Source organism: Orbicella franksi, chromosome 3, assembly GCF_964199315.1.
Source record: "Orbicella franksi chromosome 3, jaOrbFran1.1, whole genome shotgun sequence".
In the NCBI taxonomy this organism is placed as follows: domain Eukaryota; kingdom Metazoa; phylum Cnidaria; class Anthozoa; order Scleractinia; family Merulinidae; genus Orbicella; species Orbicella franksi.
The window spans coordinates 27,475,255-27,489,013 of NC_138147.1; the positions used below are offsets into that span (position 1 = coordinate 27,475,255).

A 13,759-nucleotide genomic window follows, 5' to 3' on the forward strand; every position below is an offset into this window, starting at 1 on the left:
CCTAGAACAGTCTAGCATGTAGAGAGCCCGCCCCACTACCATAAGCTACCATACTGCGGATAACTCGGATATGAATATGAAAGATGACAATGTCCGATTGGGGATGAATTGAACTCCCTACAGAGGAAAAAAAAAACACAAAAGGACAGGACAAAGGTGGGTATGGCAGTCTTAAATTTGGCAACAAAAAACATCTATAACAGAGGTCACATTAAAACAAAACGAAAAAGTAGCTCCTAATTACTTTATATCTCCCTCCAAAAAGGAGTGTTTGCTTTGTTGAAATGATTCAAACACGAAAATGGTTATTCTAAGAAACAATCAGCCCATATTCCCAAAATATCTTCCTAGACTTCATCTCGGTGCAAGGCTGAACAAATTAAAACTCTCTGCGAAAACTTGCACCTAAGAGGGCCGTGTTGTCTTTGTTTGATCAAATCATCATTTCTAGCTACGCGCGATTATTTATACCGATTTCAAGCCTTGTTGTTCTCAATATAGTCTTTATTATAATAATAACTACAATGAAACTACAAGTACGAAACTATTACATATCTAGTTTTGTCACAATGTTCTTGTTGTTGTTATCATTTACAACCAATCTAGTGAGTAATACTACTTTGGAATGTTTATAACTTGTCGATCGTTGTTTTAATACTCTGAAGAGATTCCTATAACTGGAGGGAAACGCAAAGTTTCGCGTTAAAAAGATTATTTTATAGACATTGGTTTAGTCCCAGGGGGTACTCCAATTCAAAATCAGTACCCCATTTCATATCTTTAAGATTACTACACGGCTCCTATATGACCTCAGCTAAACAGAAATGGCTTCCATTTGCGCATAAAAGTTTTGAGAAGGGCTACAAATTTGCTAATGTTGGTGCAGAAAAATAAAATTAATCCGTGTAAACAAGAAAGGCTAAATGGTAAGATATTTAATATCCATAGATACGAGGCTTTCTGAGAATGCAACACAATCTGTATATTTATGTACATCTTTCACCGTTCGCTGACGTTATTTGGATTGTAACGTAACGCTCCCTAAGGGGTATAGAGCGTTTCCACTGTCACGCAATAAAAAATAAAATCAAAAACCATTCAGTGGATTAAGTCAAGAAATTGTGAAATTGTTATAGCAGATAAATAAAGAAGACAGTTCTCCAAGTTTAAGGAGTGTGCGTTGTCTCAAAGCTGAGATATTCGTTCCTCTGTGGTACAACAATATGGCGGCCGGAAAATAGTGTATGTGGGTAGACTATTTTCTCAACTCATAGAACAATCAATACCCTTACGTGACCTTACATGTAACAGTAAGGAAAATTTGTAGTATCACTAAATACTTATATCTGCTTTCAGTGGATCATTGGTTGGTTCCATGACTACTTTATTGCTTGCTCCATAAAGAAAGTTCAATCCGGGGGGGGTACTCCTTTATGTGGGCTATATAGGTATGTGCGGCCCCAAAGGGTAGGGTTTTTCAGCCGTTTTGGTCATAAATAGGGTATCGATTTTGGCCATTTCTAGTCGTAAATAGAGCATGGTTTTTGCATTCTAGTCTTGAATTGGCTATGATTCTTAGAAGAAGCTACTTTTTTCATCATTATCAATAAGGCCATCAACAAAAGCCCTTCATAATTTATGTTATAACTTATGTTTAGGGCAACTGTGCCAGCCGCAACGATCATACATTGGGTATTGGAGTTTTGGTCAGGTCATAAATAGGGGAGCAAAAATCGCAGATTTTGGTCATAAATATTAATAGGGTAAGGGTTTTGGGAAGTGTGCCGTACACCCCTCACCCAACTTTTCTGAGAGTTCCCCCCCCCCCCCCCAGGGTTCAATCAGACATTGTCAGTGATGTTTCTATTGTCGTTTAGTCAGGGTACAGATCACGCCATCCTTAGGGCGTAGCGTGGTTCTTTCAAGAATCTTGCGTGACTGACCAGGCACGAGAGAAAACTTGAACGTCTGGAGAAAGCGTGACAATAAAACCTTAGCCTCGATCTATTGGAAAGAAACAACAGAAAATAATAACCGATTAAATGATCAAGAATGAAGTAAAATTAACTTTTCTTTTTAAACCACAGAGACAAGAGACTTGAGAAAAGGGCGCTAGTGCGAATATTTACATTACCCCTCCCCCCACCCCGCAACAAATGAATTCTCTGTTCCCATCCTAGCGCATTTTGTTGCTTTCCTGAAGTCTCTGGAACGTGGAATTCATATTACCTGCGCGAAGTGCTGTCCAATGCAGTTACGTGGTCCAAGAGAAAACGGAAAATAGTTATGAGATCTGAAACGATAAACAGTACATGGTTTGAAACGAGTCCTCCCTAAGAATTGGCTACTAGGAAATCCTTCTAAAACTTGAACACCTATTTACAAGATTAAATACTTCGATGGCAGTGCTATTGAGCTCTTAGTATGTGTCGTTCCCAGGGTCGAGATCCTGGGAACGAGGTTGTGTGTCTGGTATCTTTTAGAGGTCTAACAAACTTGAGCCACGCCCACTCCGTTCGGGTTTCCAAATTTTAGGGCGAGCACCCCTCTTTCCTTTCGTATCGGAGTCCCACCCGCCTGCAATGCAACACCAAGAACGCTTAATAGTCACGTACCGCGAGCCTGGGGATTACTGACTGTGTCTTCGTCTTCCGAAACACACCAGGGAGTGACCATTGCATTTTTTTTGGTTAGGAGTCATCGGTTAGCTGTATTGTATTGTTTAGTCTTTTGTATCAGCTCTTGCTCACCGGCACACGAGGTCTAAGGTAGCGTCATACTTCGCCGAATAAATTTGAAAACGCAGCTTTCTTTCTACGGTTTAGCCTACCGTCCACATTAGGTCACATTAACTCGGACCGAAAACAGATCTTCTCGAAAACGCTCTTCAAACCAAAGGAATTTGAAAACACCGGCTTTTCGTTTTCGTATAGACGGAAAACATTTTGAAAACGGAGCTTTTTCGAAAACTATGTCGTCATGATGATTGTCATGAGAGACTGACCAAGTTTTCCTCAAACACGGTTGTTGCGTTTTCAAATTCCTCCGGCGTAGTGTGGACGGAAAACACCTGATAAGTTTTCAGAGTGAAACCTCCGTTTCAAATTCCTCAGTCCGGCGTAGCGTGCACGGGGCCTGAACTAACTATGCTAAATATTAACTTTGGGTAATACTCTGTTTATAGGAGGTAGGGTGGTATAAAGTGACAGAAATAGAAACAGTAACCCTGGGCCCTCTTAAAGGCAGGATGCGTTGGATTAGGCATTTTTATTAAAGCACTATTATGAAACACCTATAACAACTGAACGAGGGCGTTTTTGATCCTTGCGCATAAGGTTTGGTAGTTTCATGTACGGTACAATTCAAGTGTTATTCAGAGCTTTAACAGCCTCTGAGTTGATGGGGGAATGACCGTTTCCTGTTGACAACCACAATAAACAAAACGGACACTAATATGGGTCTGCCAGCCATACTGACTGACACTGACTTCAATTAAAGGTTTTTCTTTGTTAAATACCTCTTGACTAGTTCTTCGTCATCGAACCTGTAGGGATCAAACTCCTCTGGGTTGGTCCAATACTCGGGAAAGTGGCTGGAGACATAAGTGCTAGTCTGCAACGAAAATTCAAATTAAGACAAGCCAGTGACGTGTGAAGAAAATAATCAGCTTGGAGATAACCGGTGTGGCAGACACAAAGCTAACTAAATAGCACGAGTTGGTAAGACAACAGCACGAAAAAAAAATAAAGGTTTACTTTACTCATAAACAAAACACTGTACCAAAATGGCGACGTCAGCGGGCATTTTGTATCCTCCAATTTCTTGATCCTTTGTTATCTTTCGTAAAAGGCCGGTGGCAGGAGGATGACGACGTAAAGTCTCCTTTATCACCTGAATAACAAATGTAAGAACTAGTTACCTCTCTTCGTCGGCAGAAACTGGTACAAGTCGATTTTGGAACGTAATAACATTGACCTTATTGCGGTTGGTTTTTTTTTTAAGTGACGTCTCTCATTTCGAGCGCTTACTTAGAATCAGGCTGAGAATCGAGCGAAAAAAAAAAATCCATTCTGATAACGTCAATCTATGGGGGAATCCTTGTTTACAATATTTGCCTCATTAGCATAAGTAATTCAGTCTCTGATGGAGCTACAAATAAACCAGTTCTGAATATTGAAAGGTCATAGTACGATTAAACCTGCCAACGAATATGAGCTTGATGTATTGAATACTTTTTGAGCAACACGGGTTTAAAACCTCAAAATTTTAAAGAGAATGAATGAACTCATTAGCCCTTTTACCACCCAGACATTTTGCAGTTTTTGAAAGACAAAAGGGCCATTTATACGAGAAAAACAAGCCGCGGATTACACAAGCCCGCGGCTTACGTAAGCGCGAACTGAACCATTTATACGAGCGCGGCTTATAAAAGACGCGAAGTGCTCGTATAAATGGTTCACGGCTTATTCGTGACTAATGCCTCGCTTTTGTGTTGGTTGTCATAGCAGTCGCGGAATTGCGCGAGCGCGGGCAAAACTTGCGCTTGCGCAGTGTGAGTTCGCGAACCCCCGTTTTACACAAACTGCGGCTTGTATAAGACGTGAACTGGCTAAAATGTACCGTTTATACGGCAAGTTCGCGTCTTATTTAATCCGCGGGTTATTTTTCTCGTATAAAGGGCGCTAATAGACCTTGAATACTACACCCAAAGAGCTAAAAATTTCACCATGTATTAAGTTTCAGAAACTCTTTAGCTGCCTGGAGTCAATTCATATCTAACATGTTTCCTTCTGTACGCAAAGCCTTATGCAAATGAGCAAAAATGTAAACAATGACGTCAGCATGAATCCCCTATTAGGGATCCACATAGCGTCTCAACCTCGATTCCAGGCTCTCTCTTCGTTACCTCGAGGCAAAAGAGAGAGAGCCTGGGATCGAGGTTGATAGCATTTCTGATTAATAAACGTTCTTGCTGGGTTTTAAATCGACCCGCGCAAGTACCAACCAATCAGGACCAGCGGAACTACGAGTTTTTAAACTTGTTGTGGTAAATTTAAAATATTTGTTTCTTGTCCTTAAATGCATGGCGCCATTAGCACTTGTGGCAAGTCACTTACCGAGAATAACAAATTGTTCATTTTTTTTTTCCGAGTCGAACCTCAAACGTCCTCGCCCGAGAAGAATTGATCTCACCAAGAGCTATAGGGTTCCTCGACATTTAATACCTCTTCACTTGTACTTATTTTTTTCTAAAGGAAACGTTTAAAGACACGTTACCAGTCCTAGCTGGTGCAGTTTAGCCAGGTCGTCGAACGCAACATTCTGTTTATCTCCCAGCACGTCAAACACCTCTCCAACCAAACTGTAAGAGAAAAGAACGATTTGTAAATGATGCAAACTGGTGAAATCAGTTGTGACAATAGCACAAGTATCAGGACCAAGCAAACTAACTGTTCTTATTATTGTTCCCACGAGGACTAACTGCAACAGAAGCATAAGCACAAGAAGCACAAGAACAGGTTTCTATACTTTTCTTTTCCTGTAATCGTGCTTGTGCTTAACCTTAGAGTTTCGTACAACCAGTAGGTATTCTGGCCAATCATAAAGGACACAGACAATGTAGTGAACCAATCAAAGCTCGACGTGAATACATGAAGCTGACGCAAAGCGCGGGAAAACGTGTGCGTGCGAGCGAGTCACGACTGGTTTTGGTTTTACTTCTGATTGGTTGAGAAAATGGCGCCAGTCTTTTTTAGACTAATCACTGATAAGCGTCTTTTCTTCAATATTTGCTTGTGTTTACGTTCACTACTCACATGAGGACCAGACATCGAAGGGATAAAAGGTCGGGGGATTTGGAGGGGATATTCTACACTTGTCCACTGGGAACAATGCTGTAACCCTCAGCTCTATCTATTTATCCTAACTACCAGCTCTGACTACAAGGTTAAGCTTGGTGCCTCATCCAACAACAAAAAGGAATCTTATCAAAGATGACCACTTCAATGCGTAACCTTTAATTTCGCGTTAAAATTTCTAAGATGAAAACATGCGAAAACCTTGGATCGGAAATTAAAACAGTAAAACAACAACAACAAAAAGAAACGCCTTATGTCAGACTACATCTACAATCATATCTTAGGCCGTGAAGATCAAACCCCAGCCACACAAACCCCTATGGCTTATCGGTCTTTCTTTCCCTATGGAACCACCAACCTCTCCATTATCTCAGGATGATCTCCAAGCTCAAGAACACAAAACGACAACAAAGTGGCTGTAGTCTCGTGACCTGAAATAGAAGTAAAGAGCACTTGAAAAGGAAAAAAAAAAAACTATCATGGACTGCAGACTACTTGCGAGTCTCCCATCTCGGGACTAATACACCTTTTGCTGTTCATTTACAGAAAATATCCATTCATTTGTGTCCAGTTTTTTTTTTCATTATGGTTAATATACTCTCATTATCACCAATTTGACATTCATTTTCGCGTAAGAAACGTTCAAGAATAACATTTGCATAGGTATTGACATTCAAAATCATCAAAAGATAAACAATATCTTCCTTTGACATTCATTGGCTGTAAATGTATTTTCATTTTTGTCGAAATAAAATTCGTTGTCACGAAACGACAATCATTTACACTTTTTGACAATCCTTTTTCAACAAGAGACTTTCAATAACACGATTTGCATGAGCACTCATAATCAACTGCATTATTATACAACCATATTTGTGAAGGTGACAATCTTAAGTGCGGTGAGACAAACATTACAGCCAAATTGAATGGATATTTTCTGTAAATGAACAGCAAAAGGTGGGTATTACCACAGAGCACGCTAATTACATTGTAGAATTTAACTGTATTTATTTTAGACTTGAAGAGAATATATACGTGGTTCGTACCAGCTATAAAGAACGTAACAAAGTCATCCAGCAAGTCTTCCATCCCAAAATCAGGATTTTGATCTGTAAATGTGAATAAGAATTGTCAAAAACGGTGATTATAATCCAGCAAATATTTTTGCTCGCACGCAATTGGTCTAAACGCGTCACGTGACTAAATTTGGGAGTAACAAAGTAATATTCAAATATTCCCCAATTTTCAAACCTGCACGTGATGCGAAACATATTTGTATAGGTAATTTTATCATCAATAAGAGTACAGACAGATAAAATTTTAATTTATGCAAGTTTTCAAGTTCAACTTTCAGCTATCAAACTGTCAACTTTTTAACCAATGAGATTTTATGGACTTTTTTTAAGTAGCCAATCAAAAACCGAGAAAAGCTACTGACAATGTTCGCGTCATTTTGAATAAAATTCACTTATCTTTGTTTACGGAAAATTTACGGTGTCCTTTCCCCTCATTTATTACCGGCATTTGACCATTCTGGGGTCTTGCTATTGTAAAAAACAAATTGACGTCATTTTTTTATGCGTCTGTCCTCTTATTGATGATAAATTGCGTCATAACATTGTCAAAGTTTACTGCGGAACCACTCGCCTGCGGCTCGTGGCTCCACAGCCACTTTGACAATGTTACGACGCAATTTATCATCAATAAGAGGACAGACGCATAAAAAAACTGACGTCAATTAGTTAGTCATACGGTTTCGAGTTCAATTTGGAATTAATTTGCACGAGTTTTTCAAAAAACTGAAATTGCACGAGCCGCTTCGGCTTCGGCTTTCTAAAGAAACTGCGGCTAAAATTGTCCACACACACAGCTTACAAACCTTGTAGCTTAATAATATGCTGTAATATATCATCCGGGACCTCTTCTCCTTTCTTCATTGCATTCTTTCTCACTTCGATGACTTTCCTTCCTGTTTCACGCAAGAACTGGATAGCTTTCACCACGCGCCGCTGAAATGGGTATTGATTAACCTTGTACTGAAAAAAAAAATTTTAAAAAATAAATAAAAAATAAATAAATAAATAAATAGAAAATAATAATAATAATAATAATAATAATAATAATAATAATAAAAATGAACAAGAACACTGTGAGGAAATGCTGGTCAAATTACCCAACTGGCGGGCGCGATTTTTTTCTTCTGCTTTTTGTTTTGAATACTAATTCTATTTATGTAATGAGAAAGCCTTCTGCATGGCTAAACACTTTGGTAGCAATTAGGGCCAGTTTGGTTGTGCTCTGAGCCAGGTTGTTCAAAGCCCGAATAAGCTAACTCAGCGTTTGTGACAATTTTGATTTCAGTTTTGTAACTTTTCGTTCAGGTTTTATGTTTATATTGTTTGTCCTCCAGTTTTGAGTTTGATTAATCTCAAAATACACAAAACATAAGCAGTCAAAAACATTTTTATGCAAGAAAAATTAATACTTCGGTTAACTTTTAATCCTGGGGCAGCGATAACCAGCTTTTGAACAAGGCATCGGCCCTAGTTTGCAGTCGAGCTAAAATTCCCATGGCGAGTTCAAACCAGCCTCGTGTGCCGCCGAACCGAACGAAAAACTTTCAATTAGGTATAACAACCATACGCAACACCTCAACCGCTATTTTATTGACAGATAGTTACACATAGTACCTTGTGAAACAGGTCAAAAGATGCTTCTTCCACTCCATGAAAAGTCAATGAAACAGCCTCAGTAAATTTGGTGTCTCCGGCATTGATGATGTCAATGTCCATTCCGAAGGCGACCTGTATGTAACACAATCAAAATATATCGATAAAACAAAAACCAAACAGAAACTGAGACCAACGACGAGCGGTATGGATCAATTTTTGTACACTTTTACAATAAAACTGCGGTTTTGTATTCACCGTTCGTCAGTCGTTGATTAACTGGCTGTTGTCGAGACATTTTGGCAGTCGGGACGCGCTTTGGAGACTCATGTTGCCGTTTTGGGGAGGTTACGTGTATTTTGGCAGTTGGGACACGCTTTAGTAGCTGTTGCCATTGTGAAGAGGTGGCCGTTGTAGAGAGATTAAAATATGGGTGAATGTATGGACCGTCGTCCGGGACAAAAAATTATAATTAAGTGGCCGTTGTAGAGAGGTTGACTGTTAGTGGAGATTAGACTGTATAAGCTTAGTTGTAACATGTGGTATAATTGAAGGCACTTGCAACATCAGGGTTAAAGAAAGTCAGCAAGTCAGCTGCAATGATCTGTAAAGTTAACTGTAAAAAATAACATGCTGCTACTGTCTCTACTCACAGAGTGGTCATAGAGTTTAAAGGTTCACTGGGAGGGGGTGAGGTGGGGGAATGAGGAGGCATGTGGGGGTGGCGGTGGCTGCACAAATGGGGATTTCCATCCTACCTTTTAGCTTTAAAAACTGCACACTAATTTGATTTCAATCAGGATTTTGAACTAAGTTGAGTATCAGGCTTTTTTCAGAGACAGTACTGTACCCTCTGGGTAATCATCTTTTTACCACACTGAGAACCATGTCTATTTTTTTGAGAAGCATGCATCCTTGTTAACTCTTTAAGTTACCTTGCAAATGACATCTAAAGCTGCACGGGCAAACTGATCGCACATACAAACTTCTGTTTTTCCATCAGCCATTGTGCCGAGATGTTCAAGTAAAATATTGGCAGTGGAGTTGAAAGAGCCCATCAGATCTTTAAGGCTCCTGGAAAAAATAGATTGGTCACTAGAAAGCTAAGCAAGCTAAGCAACCTGGTGGTTTGTCAATGACAGACACAGATCAGCTTACTTGCGATGAAAGGCTGGGTTCAGTATGACACGCCTTTTCTTCCAGGACTCATTGTCCACATTGGTAACCAATCCTGTGCCAAGAAATCTATAACAGACAAAATTTATGAAACCTTCAATGTATTAGAAGTGTGCTTGAATTATGTAGTACTTATTATATTACACTCAGTAACATGTTACCTCAGCTAATGAAATTAACCCATTGACACCTGTGCCGGCCGTAACCAGCTGTGACAAGCATTGGCCTGTGATCATCACCTTTGACAACCCCATTCCCAGGCTCTCTCTCCTCTGCCTCCCTTGTTCGCTGGGAGAAAGATACTGGTTGCGGCTGGTCACGTGTCATGTTGCAAATGCCTAGATTGGAGATGGCTCATATCCAGGCTGAAAATGTCCACAAAATGCATTTTTGCCAAAAAGCTCCAGGTGGCAATGGGTTAATGGCCCTGCAAAGCAGAACGTTTTAAAATAATATACCTCTGCCCAAAGAGACGGGCCAGCACTTCATAAGACACCTCTTCTTTTGGCAGATTCTTGACTATGTAGATGTCCTTAAAAAGAAAACAAAATTATTATTGTTTACAAACAGGAAGTTAGTTAAAGGATTAATCATGATTGAGTTTGTTGGCGATCTGCCATTAACAAGAATACAGGTAAAGTATATGCTAGAGACTGAAGAAGGAGAAAAGCAGAAGACAACAAAATTAAGATGACTAATTAGACCAGGCAAAGAAGATTATGGACAGGAAAAAGAAAAGTATATTTTGGATGGAACAGCAGGGATGAGTAAGTAAATGTACCAACAGCCGATCAGGGGTCAGCCATACAATGGTGATGATGACGATGACAATGACCATGAAGATGATGATGATGATGATGATGATGATGATGATGACGCCTTTGTTCATTGACAAAGACCTTTAAAGGGGCACAGCATGGAAGTGTTCAATATCAAACTCTAGGTGCTCAACTGAAGAGGCACAGTGGATATGCCACCTTCTCTCCCACAGAAGTTGTTTTCCGATTTGTGTAAAGAGGGTCCACCGTGTGTCAGACTGACAATTTCAGTACTTAGCTGTTCATTTATCCCTTGTGTGAAAAACCAAGCTTAAGGGGGCCGTGCACTCAATACACCCCTCCCTCCTCAAGATCTTGTACATTGTGATGGTATGTATTTGTTGGACTTCTGAGGGTTAAGAGTCACCTGAACCGATAAAAAGATGCTTTTTAAAACAATGATCGTAATTAACATGAACTAAGAAAATTAAAATGAGTGTTTCAAACCTTAACCATCTCTGAATCAGCAACCAGCAGAACAGGTACGTGCCAGAACCAGACAACAAGGATCTTACCATATTCAATATGCCTAGGAAAGAAAGTGATGGTTTATATAATTAAACTTTAGTGCACTTTTCATCTTTTGATATTAAGAAACACTCCTGAGATTTCTAAAAGTCAAATTAAGTAAAGCTCTTGCTCACATGACTCCATTTTCTCTTTGTAGTTTTATAGTTTTGATTGAGACAATATATATCAAATCAATTTACTTTTATTATTTTGATACCAAAGACTGTGTTGGACCACATTTCAAAACACCTCAAAGTTTGTCAAAAATACTTCGCTACACGCCATATTTTCATCTCTCTTTTTGCTGTTTAGAAATGTAATCAAACATGATCTTTCATGTTTGATATGTGTTTCATATTGCCCTGTAGAGATTGAAAAATCTCAATGTAATTATTAGGAACATTAAGTAATTACTAACAGCCCACATGGAATCTTGGCTTAAGTACCACACACGATCATCGAGGTCCTGACTCAAGCAAACACAAATTAAAAATCTGACCTAATTGATAAATGAAACAAAAATGAATCAGTTTACCATTCCAGAAACTTTTGATCAGTAGGAAATCCTGTATGACGCATTGCAGTTATCTCATCTGCATGACCCTTGAAAAAACTTACAAACAATAACTCATAATTAATTAGTCAGTATGCATGAATCATGCGTGAACAACACACCATTCTGAGCTTGTCAGACGTAAAAATTTAACTGAAACTTCAGAAAGATAATTAGTAACATAAACTCAGGGCAAACTACTTGCAAAATAAAGCTGCAATTAACCTGAAAGAAAAAAGCCAAGAAAATGACTGCACCCTCAACATTTGTTATGCAAATGCTGAATGCTGAATGTCAAAATGCCCAACATGAACCATTATCCAGCCCACAAACGTACCTTAATCACTGACCCTAACTCTGTCAGTAATATAAAATTCTGATTCTCAAACATTCCCAAGAATTCCAAGTCCTGTCTTCAAGCTCAGAAGCCTTCAGATTGAGCATTCTCAGAAATTCTTTAAAATTCCCAACAATTCCTAGAAATTCCCAGTAATTCTACGTAGCATTTTGCAATTCCCAGATCTTCCACAAAATTCCAAGGTTGTGCATTTCCTCTAATTTGCATGTCTTGGAAATTTTTAGAATTCCTAGGAATTCCAAGTTCACTGGGAATTTAGTTCACAAGGGTAACCATATCATAGGTAACCTGGGTTGGTTTGCCTTTAAAGGCTACATTAAATATAAGTGTTAGCTAAGGATTAAAGTTATCATAGGGATCTGGTATTGGTGCTCTGCATTCAGTAGAGCATTTAGTATTTTAGTATTCTACATTTTAATATTCTACAATCCGTGTTAATGACCAGCTTTTGGCATTTATATACCCTTGCCACCATTTTTAAAAACACCAGTAATACAAACCTCATACCCAGAGGCTCTCTCCTCCTCACCCCGTACAGTGAGAGACACTGGTAACAAGGCTGCACTAGTTGAGGACTACTTCTGAACTACAGGGGGATCATGGGACCTAAGGCCTGACTGGGTTTTATTTGTCGGTGTAACTGGCACAAATTCACATACATGTATCCACAGACACTTCCATCAAAATTCTCTCTAATTTGCTACTAGCTGACAGTACTTCTGTATAACTACAACTATGAACATTTAAAATAAAACACTCTATAAAGAGGGTCCAACAAGCTTTGGCAGGATGCGGTATGAAAGAGAAAATGGAGGCAGGATGTTGGATGACAGAAATTTTAATGGCAGGTTGCAGGACAAAATATGAAAAACAGAAAATGAAAACATTAAAACGTGGGGAGCTGAAATTCTAACCAAGCAAGATCAAGATAAACAGTGTGTGGGGGGTGGGCCTGGCGAGGTGGAATTCAGCCAAAAATAGAGGCGGGATATTGAATTAGCCTATGTAATGTTCAACCCTCTATAAAGATGACCCATTGCACAGGGGTAAATGATAACTTACAATATGATGAAAATAGTATAGCGAGGGCACATCCCTTTACCACCCCTCATTCCTCTGATATGAATGCCTTCTGCATCTCCCATTCTGTTATCGCGAACTTCGTTGTGAACAAATGCACCTTCCCCTGTTGGAACCACGCCCAGGCCCGTAGCTTTACGGGTCTTAATTCCACGAGGTAGTTTTTTCTATAATTTGCAAACAGCTTCGTATGGAACGAATGATCATTACCCTAAAGAAACACTACCGTTAAAAGAAATCCCTCTTTCTCTATCACCATAGAAAAGAAGCCAATCAACAGCTATATTATTAAAAAAAAAATCAGATATCAAGCGGAACGTATAGTGTAAACATTTAGCCCGTACATGTACCTGGCCATCGGCGGACTTGGGATGTGGGCAAATTTACGTCTTACGTTCGTCAAATACACCGCAAAACCAAGTAGAAGAACTAGCGATAGCACGATTAAGGCACCAGTCCATACAAAAACACGCTAAACATCGTGCAAGATGATTATTTCTACCTGAATGTAGAAACTGCAAGCTTCCAATGCTGAATTGTTTACTTTGTTCAAACTCTTGCAAGGAGACTTGGAGAAAGTCTGGGTTCAAGTTACTCAACTTGGGAACGAGGTTGTTGTAAACTAGCTCGTGACGCAACCTAAAATTTTCTCGCCAAAGATTGCGTGATGAGTCACAGGAACCGTTTGCCTACTCAAAAAACTTGTCAAATTTTAATTTTTGAGCTTAGAGTAATTG

At 39.3% G+C, this 13,759-nt stretch overlaps 1 protein-coding gene across 1 annotated transcript; it reads right to left on the minus strand.

Moving 5' to 3' along the window:
* Positions 1–133: 133 nt before the first annotated feature.
* On the minus strand, positions 134–13,686 carry LOC145481771 (cholesterol 24-hydroxylase-like). Its single transcript, XM_081460303.1, is given in 16 exon segments — positions 134–2,004; positions 2,230–2,293; positions 3,518–3,612; positions 3,781–3,891; positions 5,278–5,362; positions 6,217–6,289; positions 6,905–6,967; positions 7,738–7,894; positions 8,549–8,662; positions 9,463–9,601; positions 9,686–9,772; positions 10,162–10,235; positions 10,969–11,050; positions 11,567–11,644; positions 13,373–13,481; positions 13,484–13,686. Coding segments are annotated over 16 exon segments (1,491 nt in total). The 5' UTR covers positions 13,503–13,686; the 3' UTR covers positions 134–1,863.
* Between the last annotated feature and the right edge of the window lie 73 nt (positions 13,687–13,759).